The sequence below is a fragment of the Amblyomma mixtum genome, chromosome 9 (genome assembly GCF_055824585.1).
Source record: "Amblyomma mixtum isolate Tamu chromosome 9, ASM5582458v1, whole genome shotgun sequence".
Classification (NCBI taxonomy): domain Eukaryota; kingdom Metazoa; phylum Arthropoda; class Arachnida; order Ixodida; family Ixodidae; genus Amblyomma; species Amblyomma mixtum.
Window position 1 is genome coordinate 107541086 of NC_143020.1, and position 13371 is coordinate 107554456.

Consider the following 13371-nt stretch of genomic DNA (forward strand, 5'->3'; position numbering starts at 1 on the left):
AGCAAGCAGCTTGCGTCTGGAGCGCACCCCTAACGGCGGATCTAACCTTTAGCCTGAGGAGCGGAAAGGTGGGTGCACCTGGTCTTTCTTTAGAATTTCGATGCACGCAAAGATCGAGAAGTGTGAGTGTAGTTTCATGGGCGATTTCTTTAATCGTTAATTTCTCGCTTCCTAGGGCCTCTTTTGCGGCGGACCTTTGCTTATTATATGCACAATAAAGTTCTGCACATTCTGTCAAATAAAACATGGCTACACAATGCTCCCTGACTTAAATAAAGCCTCAAACTTGGAAACTGCTTGCGATCGGCGCCTGTTTTTACCTTGAGTTCAATGGGCGAGCTCGCCGTTCAGCAAGCAGCTTGCGTCTGGAGCGACCCCTTACGGCGGATCTATCCATTAGCCTGAGGAGCGGAAAGGTGGGTGCACCTGGTCTTTCTTTAGAATTTCGAAGCACGCAAATATCGAAAAGTGAGAGTGTAGTTTCATGGGAGATTTCTTTAATCGTTAATTTCTCGCTTCCTAGGGCCTCTTTTGCGGCGGACCTTTGCTTATTATATGCACAATAAAGTTCTGCACATTCCGTCAAATAAAACACGGCTACACAATGCTCCCTGACTTAAATAAAGCCTCAAACTTGGAAACTGCTTGCGATCGGCGCCTGTTTTTCCCTTGAGTTCAATGGGCGAGCTCGCCGTTCAGCAAGCAGCTTGCGTCTGGAGCGACCCCTTACGGCGGATCTATCCATTAGCCTGAGGAGCGGAAAGGTGGGTGCACCTGGTCTTTCTTTAGAATTTCGAAGCACGCAAATATCGAAAAGTGTGAGTGTAGTTTCATGGGAGATTTCTTTAATCGTTAATTTCTCGCTTCCTAGGGCCTGTTTTGCGGCGGACCTTTGCTTATAGACCTTATGCAAAATTGCTGCCATCTGTCGGAGAAAAGAAGAACCAGTGGAAATCCGCCATGTTGGAGGATGACAGAAGCTCGTTCCGCCTCTGCTGTCTGGATTTAGGCGTGCCCTGCGTTAGCTTCCTTACTGCTGTGCTGGCTCGAAAATCTTATTTACTGTCACTTGAGCCTGTAAACATGACTGAATGGTCAGTCGACGTGTTTCTGCTGCCCAAGTTTCTAAGTGACTTCGCAGACACTTACTACGCGTCCAAACCACTTTCCGAAAGCCACCGAGTACGGAGCTACAAGTTTTTCACGGAGTCCTATGTCAGTCTGCCGACACTGAACACCAAGAAATGTACGAAGCAAGTGTAATTTCCGTTTACGGCTATAAATGTGCGCATTTCGGTCTAGTTTGAATCAGTTTTTATTTGGTTCGATACTTTTTGCGGACGGGCGTGCTGCTTGAATTGCTGTTGTTGTGGTTGCGTTTTCTGTGTGTTGTGTAGGCACCGAAAGCAAACGATAGTAAACTTCACGCTCATGTTGGTAGTTTCGAAAAAAGTGGCCTCTAAACATGCGACGCTTTTCATTTTCCTTGAAAAGTTCATACAGCATTTGTTTGTTTGCCCTAGTGCTCTAGAGCCCCTAGTTTGCCCTAGTGCCCTAGACCGAGAGAGAAAACATTTTATTATTATTACCGGGCACATAGACCCCTGGGTCGCCGCACGACCCCACTACACAAGTGCTTACCATTCTTGGACTATCGCGCCGTTAAAAAACGTAGCCCGTGAATGCAGCAGTGTCTATGGTTTTACCACGACGAGCAAGCAGTTGTGCACTGATATTTTTGGAGGATTCTACATGCGTTATGCATTCCCGCTACTAGTTGGAACTATGGTACCGCTTGAGCGGCTGCCCTTACGGTCCTTTCTTTTTTTTTTTTACACACAACACACGGTTTCGTGGAAACCGGCCGGTTCAGTGAAATCGCTACACGCATACAAGCCGTAGCTCCACAAAATAGGCACCTTTCCCTGGTCTAAGAGAAACGATTGACTGACTTGCAGAGCGCAAACGTTCTGTGCCACGGGCACTTGACCCTTACTAGTGTTTCCGTCGAAGCAAATATTCGCACTAAAAACTAACGCGTGTAACCGCTGGGGCGGATAACTCTAGGAGCGACGGTTCTCACAAAGCGCGGCCCGTACCACTGAACAGCTGATCACGATTACTCTCTTGCGAGGCCGATAATCGCAGCACTTCACGGGAAATCGCAGCAGAAAAACAGCTTTTGTGTGATAATTTCTTCGTGTCAACAAAGCTTATTTCTAATTTCATTTGCTACATGGCGATAACGAAATGTGTTGCGCGATGTCTCGACATGTAGCGACGGTTCTGCAACATTTGTGCCGCGGACGTCGGGGATCGCAGTCCAAAAATAGAAATGCGCTCAAATCAAGCCCTCTTGCCTTTTTTCCCTGGGCTTCTTTGCGACCCTTCTGCGTACAGCAAGGCAATGAGCAATATGTGAGGATATTGAAGGCGGTGAAACTCGAGCGCGCGCGACGAGCGTGTACCAGTACGTGCCGTGAATCCGGCGGCTATCCTCCAACATGGCGGAACGCGCGCGGCGACCGCTAGATGGCAGTGCATTTCGCATAAGGTCTATAGAGAAGGAAACATCTACAGGCAGGAAAAAAAAAAAACAGACCCCAAATGTCGCGCAACCGAATTCCCCCAGGGGTGATAAAACCTCCGGCTCGAACTGGCAATCAAACATTTCAGTGTCATGCGCCTCGTCCTGAGAGGCGCCTACTCCGCGACACCTGTGACGTCAGCGGGAACGGGGGTGCGAGAAGCTCGCAAAAAAAATCTTGTACGTTCGGCAACCTTTGCGTATGCTGTGCACGGTCTTTTACAGAGCCTGGAGCGCCCATACAATGTGCCATCTTCGACCGGTTCTCGACGAATACTGTTACCTGTTCTACACTAACCGTAACTGTTTTCTTTTTCTAAGGGAGGTGTAACTAACTGTCGAAAGACGCTGTCAGCTTCGCGAACAGCATAATCAAAGACTCCGCACTTGGCGCTCTTCGCCAAAGCGGTCTGTAGTTCCTTCACTTTCTGTCTCTTCATTCCTTGGCTTTCTTTCGCTGCGCAAGATAGTCGCAGATCAAGTGAACGCATTTGTTCTGTAGAGAGCTCATCTGCTTGTGTTAGGGTGCGGCCATGCGGACCTCTTGGACATTGTTCGTAGCGTTCACGCTGCTCTTCTGGAACTTGTGGTATTCTGTGCCATTGCTTGAACAAGTTGGAGCCATTGTTGGATCCGTCGCCGTCGTCATCTTCGCGGCACACTGGCTATCCAGGCTCGCCTGGAAGTTGCTCCTTGTGAAGCGCCTCCCCAGTGAAGGAAAGAGCGTGCTTGTCACTGGTGAGTCTCCCGGGCTCCATTACTTTTTTGCCCCAATAGGTCACCTAGGTCACGTGACCATGCGGCGTCATCAAAACCTGCCACCGTGGCAGGTGGCAGTTACATTATCGATTGGTCTCTCGGGCCGAGCAACTTGAGCCTCACCATGCCCGCCGCTGGGAGCACCTGCCATCTCTGCAGGGCAGTGGCGCATCGCTTAACCGCTGCGCCAGGAGGGGTATAGGGACTCCCAGGGATCTATGAATGTAAAATAGAGAATGACCTTCTGCATACATGAGAATTAATCCATTAGGCTATCACGTTACACCCTTTATGCGGAGCTTAAGCCCCCTCGAATTTTTTCTGTGCGTCTGAAGATTTTCTGTGCGTCTGAAGAACGTTGCTTTCAGGTGCATTGCGCGAATCTAAAAACTATGTGTCCTGCTGACTTCAGGATGTTTGCTAGCGGCACAAAACCGGCCATCGATTGTTACTCTTCTGCTGACTAGTCATATCTTTCAAGTTTCAGATTCTGTACGTCTTGATTTCTGCTGGATACCCTGTAGTCATGGATAAAAGTCGGAATAATGGTTATGTATCCCCGGGCTTAGGTGTTTTGAAATCCTTAGCGAGTTTTATTGAAGAGAGCTTTGCGTGACTGCGCGCTTCGCGGAATAGCTGGTCCACACAGCGCGCGTGCACAGCGCGAAGAAGTGTTAGTTTTCACAGCGCAATTCTCTGAAGTTAGCGTTGCGGCTTTTCAGCACTTAGCGTAAAATATGGCAGCGTGCCTCCAAGCGAGAGCTGCCTGCTACAGCCCAAAAACCAGTAGTTCCGGTTCTCGTCGGCACGTTTGCCGATAACTGCTGCTGTTTCTGACTTTCGCTATACGTAATAACTGACCTTGCTTCGTCGACGAAGTATAAGGTGTAAATCATCCCGCTTTCTTAGATACAAACGAATTTGTAGTATATGTTAAAAATTTTTGCGAGCATTACACATTATACGATAGAAACCATTCCTGATCAAGCGGTTTTTACTTAGCTTTTCAGTATATGCCGCAATAATGTTTGTGTTTGTATTCAGCATATTCTTATTCGCTCTGACATCTTGAGCACTTTTGTCGTTTAAATAAGTGTTACTGTCTATCACGGTGCGAAAGGCTGATATATCGTGCCAAGTTAGCGGCAAAAGCTACAATTCAAGAAACGCCAGTAACCTTTATGTGCAATACATTGTGTTTCTTGTTTTCGGAACGGTACACTAAGACTCTCGCTACATATAAGTTGGTTGCGCCACGCTAACATAATTGTCCTTAGGTCTGTTATCAAGCTAATCCTATACTAAAACTCTCTACTAGTGAAGCGGACCCACTATTTCTAAAAATAAAATTGCTTTATTTTGTTACAGCAATCAGCTTACCTCTTTTTCTTTCCTTAATAGATCAATGCTTAGGATCACAGATATAAGCGGTTTAAACAATAAAAAATACCAATATTAAAAATCCCCATAAACTATACTTTAATAGAATATCGTGCTACGAGAGAGGCTACGAAAACACTGCTAAATATGAAAAGGAACTCCGTACGGGCCTCATGCACTAGCGCACACAAAACCGCTTGTGTGCCTGTGTTTTATTTCAGTACCTCGTTTGACTTCTTCTTCCGGGCACAAAGAAAAAAGAGAACATTTTTACCGTGGTGGTAGGAGTAAAGATACGTGGGTGCAGTGCTTGAAAAAACACATTTTTCCAATCATTCGTACCTGCGCCGGTGCAAAAGGTGCAGTGAATTAGTCACACCTACTGACAGAAGATTCCAAAGGGCGATTGCGGAATTGTTGTGCGACTGTCAGCCCAGACGATGGGGCTGTCTTCCTTAAGGCCTTTCAAAACGAGAGAGCGCTACTAAAGTTGACCATAGAACAAGAATTGTAAGGACGCGGTTTCAGTAAAGCTTCGAAATAGAAGGACGAGATGAACGCTGTAATAAGCTTCAGCAATGCTGAAGCCCATTAGTCGCACGTGTCTGCATGGAAGCACCTGGATTTACTCTTTGCGGTCCAACAGACAGACTGAAACGCGAAGGGATTAGTTGTCCCTTCTGTGACACATGTGGTAAAGCGTTATGATGACCGGTCACCCACACGAAGCTACTAAATAACAAACATTGTAACACTACTTTTCTTTTTGGAGGTAGACAAAGGTTGCGTGCTGATGAGCTCTTCTATAGCGCGTGACTTGCTAACTGCACATTTAGATAGAATCAAGTGATGCCTCGACGTTAAATTTAACGACGCTGCATGCCCAGATATGCTGCAGCGGTTGCTAAATAACACTTAATGTCAGTGGTGCAATGTTTAGGGGAATTCTCTTGCGCGGACTAGGCTTGTAATAATGGAGTCATTACTCATTGGCATGCACCCAAACGCAACCGTACGGCTGCAGAATAAAGCGATACAACTTTCACTGAATTTTGTTGTTGAAGAAAAATTTGCCGTGGTGCGGGGTTCGAACCCGGGGACAGGGGAGCATGCCCTCTACCAACTTACCTAAGAGGGACGGTTAGCATATTGTAGGGCGAAAGCGAATTTATGAATAACTAGAAGTGAGAAGGGTGCTAGTCGTATGTTTAGGCGAATTCACCATGGTCGAGTAGGTGTGCAGCAATTACTACGAAGTTTTTGTTCAAGCCGTATAGCTTTCCTTTCTAGCCGTATGGCTGCGTTTGATGCTTGAACTTGATGCATTTAGCCGTCGTTAAAAAAAAAAAGTGCAGAGAGTATTTGTGCGACCTGTGGGCTCTCTGTGATGGTGTGTTTATTTAATATACAGCGAGAAGCTCATTTGGCTGACTTCGGATGCGTTGCAAGTGGCATTCAGCGAGATAGTACACAGTTTTACTGCGATAGCATTAAAGTGGTCACCCACCCAAATTCCGCGGACGTCCGAAACGATATCAGCTGATTGGTTGGGAGAGGTCACGCGACCTTGTCACGCCATCACAACCTGCCCAGCCGGTTCTTACCAACCTAGTTTCTAGACAGCAACCTAGATGAAGAATCGAAATCCCAAAATCAGAAAAAAAATGCCACATACGCAGATGTCGGCACCGTCACAGCATAGCGGGTACCAGTTACTGCAGCTAGCAGTCTGAACTGTGCGGTTCATGGAGAGAAAACCACAAAGCGACAGACGCAAACACGGATAGTTGTAGTCGAGGGATTGACGGCATACAGTCTGATCAGGTATCATGGAGATTAGGAGTGCTGGTCACTGTCCAAGGTCAATAAAGATGAAAACTTTTCACGTTTTGGGAGCACAACGGCCACCTTGGCTAGTGACCAGCACTCCTCATCGCGGACAGTTTTTGCAGCACCTGTGAAAGCTGTGAAAGCTAATGCTACAGGATTCCTATCTTAAGATGAATTAGGCACCCACAGAGTTTATTTTTTCACACGTTGCATGAAAACGTTAATGCCAAAAAAATAGTTAAGCAGGTAGCAGCCACTGGTGCACCTGAAAGGCTATTTTTCGCGCGCTTTGTGTTTCGCTGAAGTCAGAGCGTTTCCGTCCAGGATGCGGCAACGGCTTTGGATTCGCACTGGCCAAGCGTCTCAGCCACGAGGGATTTCTGGTCTTCGCCGGATGCCGCAATTCACAGTGCGAGGGAGCCAAGGAGCTCAGTAAACTGGAGAACGTCAAGGTCCTTCAGATGGACATTACCCGAGACGAGGAAGTTGAGGAAGCCCTCGCCAGCGTGAAGAGAGAGCTCGGCTCCAGAGGCATTGTTCCTTTTCCTGAGCGCTTACGATTAAAATAGTACACCGGAGGAATATTTAACGCACACACCCGATCTGGTTTGTTTTATGGGCGTAAGGAGATGCTTTCTAGCAAGATTTAGTGGCAGTCGTAAGGCGGAACAATGTTGTCCGACGAGTCAGTCGGCATTTCCACTCACATCGGTAGACCTCAGGGTGAATTTTACAACAACTTATGCGACGTCATCGAACGCAGTGGTTCTTCTCAGGAAGAGCCAGTGCTTTTGGTGCACCAACTTCATCAGGAATATGAAAAGGGAGTAGTTGCTCGTTAACAACCACCTAAGTGCAGCATAACAGCTGATAAGGAAAGACGTTCAATTTTCTCAGAAAGTTCTCAGTTGAAGGAAAATTCGTCCTGCAGGTCCGGAGTTTGAACCCTGGACCACCGGTGCACCAGAGCAGTAGCTGTATGAAGTGAGCTAGACATAGGTTAGAATTCTTCTCCGCCTTCGTGGATTCGACTGAATATGGGGCCCTTATCAGGAATGTGGTAGTCAAGGTCGGCCGGTCGAACGTGACGTCAAGGAGCATTTCAAGGCTGGCTCCGACCGAGGTCAACGTTTGTCATTAATTTTAACGCTGTACACTAGTGTTATGAGCTCATTTTTTATGACTGCATGGCCCGTACGCCTCTTTCATGGCAGAAAACGGATATCCAAAAGCTTCGTATCCCTACCTTTTTAAAAATGTCTGCCTGCCTTGCCGTCAGTATTGGAAATTGATGGTTTCACGGTGGTCCTTCGTAGAACCAGCCTTTGCCAATATCTCTCCATTATTAAGCCAATTACTTGAGCTGCTTGGGGTTACAGTTCACCGGTTAACTGAACACCGCAGCCGCAACTAATACGGAGGTTCATTATCACAAAGATTTGGAAATTTAAAGTTACAACGTGGCCTGTCGGAGAGATGACAGTGAACAAGAAGCCTGCTAAGGAGAGCTTGAACGACCACCCGGTCCCCAAGGTCTACACCGACAACAAATGGGTCATATATGTTTCATTCTCATACCTCCATATCCAACAATAAACATTCACCTTAGTGTTCAGTGTTTTTGAAACAGAATCATAGGTATACAATTACAAGAAACAAAATTTACAGTAAAATAATTCATGTTTGTTCACTATGACGCTTATATGCTTATGTGCCTTTAAAAATTGAAAGAATGAATATTAATTGATCTCGTGACCCTGTTTTAAACATACGCAATTTTTTGGACGTGCCCAAGTGCATTAAAAAAGGTATTGCCGTTCCCATGCTCACAAACGTTGTTCTTGTTCTTTATATTTTCTCTTCGTCAGTGCTCTGGTCCGTCGTAGCCAACGCCGGCGTGAACAACGTCGGCCTTTTGGAGTGGCTAACGATGGATAGCATCATCAAGATATTGAACGTGAATGTCTTCGGGACGCTGCGGGTCACCAAGAAGTTCTTGCCAATGCTCAAAAAAAGTAAAGGACGGATGATCGTCGTGAACAGCCCATTTGGTAAGAATAAAGTCACACCTATATATACCTCGTATAGGTATATATATACCTATATATATATATATATATACCTCGTGACAATATATTTTGAGCCTTTCCTGTGGGTGGCTATACCTCGAAGAAAAAACAGAAAAGTTAGTTTTTGAGGAAGAGATGGCTAAGTATGTCTCAAATCTTGGTGGACACCGGAACCGCATTGTAAGGGAAAGGATAAAGGAGGGAGTGACCGAGGAAAGAGGGGCCGTAGTGGAGGGCACCGGAATAGTTTCGACCACCTTAGGATATTTAACGTACACTCACATCACGCAGCACACTGGCGCATTTTGCTTTTCGCCTCCATCGAAATGCGGCCGCCGCGGCCGGGTTCGAACCCAGGAACTCCGGTTCAGCAGCCGAGTGCCCTAGCCACTGACCCACCGCAGCAGGTTTAGGTCGAAGAGGAACCGTAGCTTAACGTAACCACTCTTTATGTAAGGGACAGAGCGGCAACACAAATGAATTTGTTTTAAAAGTAAATTCTGTTCTAGTTTCATTTGTAGCAGCCTTAATAGGTACATTGGTAGAACAATGCCAGCGTTTCATGCTCGTTTTCTTTTTCGGGAGCTGGTGCTGTTCCCAGATTCTTTACTTTTTAACAGTAGTCCTTGCTCCCTGACAACCAAGTGTCCTTCCTGATTACATATTCTTTTTTTTCATTTGCAAGGAACGTTACCATGCCAATGGCGATCCCATACTGCATGACAAAGTATGCATTGGTGTCAATGGTCGACGGGCTTCGAAGGGAGTGCTTAGGAAGTGGCGTAGAATTCATTACCATCGTACCAGGTATATACAGGTGAGTCTTCGGCACCTTGAAGTTTCTGAAAGCTGTGCTGATATAGGGGTGGGAGTTGACGAAAAGTTAGCTTTCTTACGCTACAACAACAAGGCTAAACAACAGGTGAATTGGAGGGAAGGTAGGTAAGAGCTCTTGCAGATATTTGGCCAATAGTTTAAGTTTGCCTAAAACACGTCTCAAATAATTAGCTGAGTTTTTGAAACGCCATGAGGATTTAATTCTACGGGCGCGAGGGCAGGTTATCGCACCATCGGTAAAGTGTTCTTGACCCCCGCAAAGTGAGGTACGAAAATGACCGCCATTCTGTTCCAAGCTCTGCGGGAAAGCCGCTTGTCATGTGGCACGAGCCCCACGAGACGGAAGTTTAGAGGCACCCGTCTTCGTCCTGTTGAAGGCTTCACAATACCCCCTCTGTCGGATAACAAAGCAGTCTGTGCTCAAGTTCAGAGTGGTGGTCTCCTCCTCTTCCCAGTGGCAGCTATACAGTACTTCCCTCAGTCGGGTAACAAAGCAGACTGCGCTCAAGATGGGAGAAGCTGGCCCCCTCCGGCTTGGACATCAATTTGAACATTTGATGCAAGCGGGATCATGTGATCGGCCCTTCGCGATTAGTGTTACGGGCAGCGCGGCGAACACAACCCAGTTCCCTGCAGAGTTGTGTTGTGTAGTGAGCAAAGTGCCCACCGTAGCAGGTGGCAATTAAATTAATGAGCGGTCACTAGAGAAGAGAAACCCGAGTCACACAAGGCCCACTGTTTCGAGCACCTGCCATCGCAGGGAAGTGGCGCATTGCTTTACCGCGGCACCATTGCGCCAGGAGGCATACGAGGACTACCGCAGATCTATGAATGCAAAGTAGAAATTGACCTTCATATATGGTAATTAGCCCATTACGCAATATGGCATCGCACCCTTAAGGCGAAGCTTAAGTCTCCCCCCCAGAAAGAAAAAAATTGTGCACACTAAACGCGCGCGTTGTAGCCTTGTGGTTATCTCAACTTTTCTTTTATTCCCAGAACCCAGCTGACGGCCAATATCGGCAACCCTACTATGATGCGGCAGGAAATACAGCAGCAGTCTCCGGAGATCACTGCCGACTACAGCACAGAGGAGCTTGAGCGCTGGTTTGACGCAGCGAGACTCCTTTACGACGTAATCATGAGGGAGAACCTCGACGAAGTCATCGATCAGATGGTGCTTGCGATTCGCGAGACGGATCCGAAGACCAGCTACGTTTCTCCTTTGCGGCTCGGTAGTTTCTTGTTCTACGCACCTAGAATGGTTCCAGCAGAGCTTGCTGACATCGTGATCGGAGTCACTATAAAGATCTTGTGTTTCGTATCACGAATTGCGGGTTACAACGATATAAAGGTTGAGTAAGTCTTGAACAGTGTCTCTTTTGCACGAGAAGCCCTTCTGGTGATGATAACCTGTCAGCCTAGTTGGTTTCCGCTGATCTTCACTACCAATCAATCATTCAATCAATTAATTAATCAATCAATCAGATCAATAAATCAGTTCAATCAATCAGTTCGATCAATCAGTTCAGTCAATCAGTACAATCAAAAAGTTCAATCAGTCAGTTCAATCAATCAGTTCAATCAATCACTTCAATCAGTTCAATCAATTAGTTCAAGCAGTTCAATAAGCTCAGCCAATCAATCAGCTAGGGAAGCTTTGTGCGCTAACAAAGACTGATAGGAAGGTGCCACTGGATCGGATAGCTCCACTTGTACCTTCTTAAAACACTTCACAAGGTGGAGCGCAAAGCTTAGCTTAAGACCCGGAAAAGAACACCTTGCTAACCCGTCATAGACGAACCGCTCAGATTGGGAAACTGCCATCCTTTCGAGAACCTCCTTCCTTACTGCCCATGTTGGCCTTAAATGCTTCTAAAAAGCTCAGAGTACAACTAACTAGTGTCGCACCAACATCTGTATAACCGCTGCTGTTGCGTGGTGCATCCATGTTGTCACGTGATTCGATGTCCGCCTGCTGCGCATGCTACCAGTAAGTATTAATCGTCTTCTCTGATATGCTGCCACGACTGTGGACAAATAGCTCCAGTATGAAAGAGAAAAGTAAATTTGCAAACAAGAACGAATTCCTTCGTTATACTTCCACAGTGCACAGTTCATGCGATAATTTGGAGCCTCATTTGTAAAGCATTTGTGCCTCCAAACAGCTAGAAATGAACAAGGGAGATTATATTCAGTAAGCAAAGCGAGGGATTAAACATGGCGATGTACAGGTATAACCGCAGTGCATTGCTTGGCGCGTCGCTGCTATGTTTAGTAATTGCTGCTCCGCAATTTTATGCGTTAGTGCGGATAATTGACTGGTCCCTCACCCGTGTCTTCTGGCCCTGACTCTGCATCTTCAAGCCACCTCAAAGTCGAGATGCCACTACAGACCAGTAATGTACGAGAAAAGTGACATCACGACAAGATTCAATTGTTTTATTCAAGCCCTGTACTGTGCATCTTCGAGGTTTGGCGCTCTTTTAGCAGTCATAAGGTCGGTTTGGCCGACCGAAATTTTTCGCTTTTGCAGAGGGCGGAAGGCGTGCATTCTCTGCCGTTTGGGTACGTCGCCCCGAACTTGAATCATGCTTGAGGCACCGAGCTTAGCCGTGCGAGGTCAGCTGTTTCCGACCACTGCAGATTTATACTGTTGAAACAAATTGTACATGATACTATCTACTCATCAAAGCCATTGAGTGTTGCCTCTTCGTAAAGATGCGTGTGCAGTTACCGAAAACCTACTGAACTAGCCACTTTGCTTGAAGGCTGCTGAAGGTAACGGTATTCGTACGGTCAGCGACACGTGTGGCTCATGCATGGTTCACTACTAAACGAGCTCTGTAAACATATTGTCTGCCCCCTTTTGTTTTAATTCTTGTTCGTGCTTATTGAATAATGTACAAAACGGGCCAAAGTACTCACTATTTTACACGTACAGCCGTTCTTTCAGGCCTCAGTTATAGGCTCCTTAGATGTAAACTATAAGTTATCCTTTCGCAAGTGCTTACAACCTACAAATCTTCCAAAAATGCATGCCTGTAGCCTAGTCACACTGACCACTTCTGTGGTCCTCTAGTGTGTGATTTTAACGCGAGAGAAGCTGGGTTCGCAGAAAATTGGGCTTCGTCGGCGTCGTTCACCGCGAGCAAAAAATCAACCAAAAGCACGCAGAGGAGCAACCTAGGTCTCGTGACCTTGCGGCATCATCACAACCTGGAGTGCAACCTGCCACCCGTGGCAGGTTGCACTAAATGATTGGTCGCTCGGAAAGAGGAACCTGGGTCTCAGAAGGTCCACCGCTGAGAGCACCTGCCATCGCAGGGCAGTGGTTCATCGCTTAACCGCTGCACCGCTTCGCCAGGAGTGGAATGAGGACTCCCAGAGATCTATGAATGTTAAGTAGAGAAAAAGCAATTCTGGAGATATCGGCATTAATCCACTAATCTATCGCGTCATATTCTTAAGGCTGAGCTTAAGTGCCCTCTTACATTTCTCTGTATTTTTGTTTTTAGAGCCTCAGATGTTCTTAGCTCGTTCCTCAGGTACGTAGCCCTGGCAGTGCCTCCAGTGGGCGTACCTCCAAGCACCAAACTGTAGAGGTGCGTCTACCACCTACGAGCTCAGCACCTCCCACCCCGCACATGCCGCACCTCCTGTGGCCAAAACTAATCGTGAGCTTAATCCACTGCAGGAGTTCTTCTACTTCGGAGCACATATAAAGTTTCGGAATGCTAAAAAAACAAGTACGATGAGCCAGCACAAACGAAAATGTGATTGGATACAGCGAAGTTCTGACTCGAAGTTTCGATCAGAAGATCGATCTTTTTCACCTTGAAAAAGATCGGTCTTCTGTTCGAAACGTCGAGTCAAATAAATGTTTCCTTTAACGAAGTGTATACTTGG

At 46.6% G+C, this 13371-nt stretch overlaps 1 protein-coding gene across 1 annotated transcript; it reads left to right on the plus strand.

Moving 5' to 3' along the window:
• Positions 1 to 3120: 3120 nt before the first annotated feature.
• Positions 3121 to 13065, plus strand: LOC149330601 (D-beta-hydroxybutyrate dehydrogenase, mitochondrial-like). The gene is made up of 6 exons (XM_089559457.1): positions 3121 to 3325; positions 6881 to 7087; positions 8425 to 8607; positions 9310 to 9442; positions 10462 to 10821; positions 12981 to 13065. The coding sequence occupies exons 1-6, from the start codon at positions 3121 to 3123 to the stop codon at positions 13063 to 13065; spliced, it is 1173 nt and encodes a 390-aa protein (XP_089415583.1).
• The last annotated feature ends 306 nt before the right edge of the window (positions 13066 to 13371 follow it).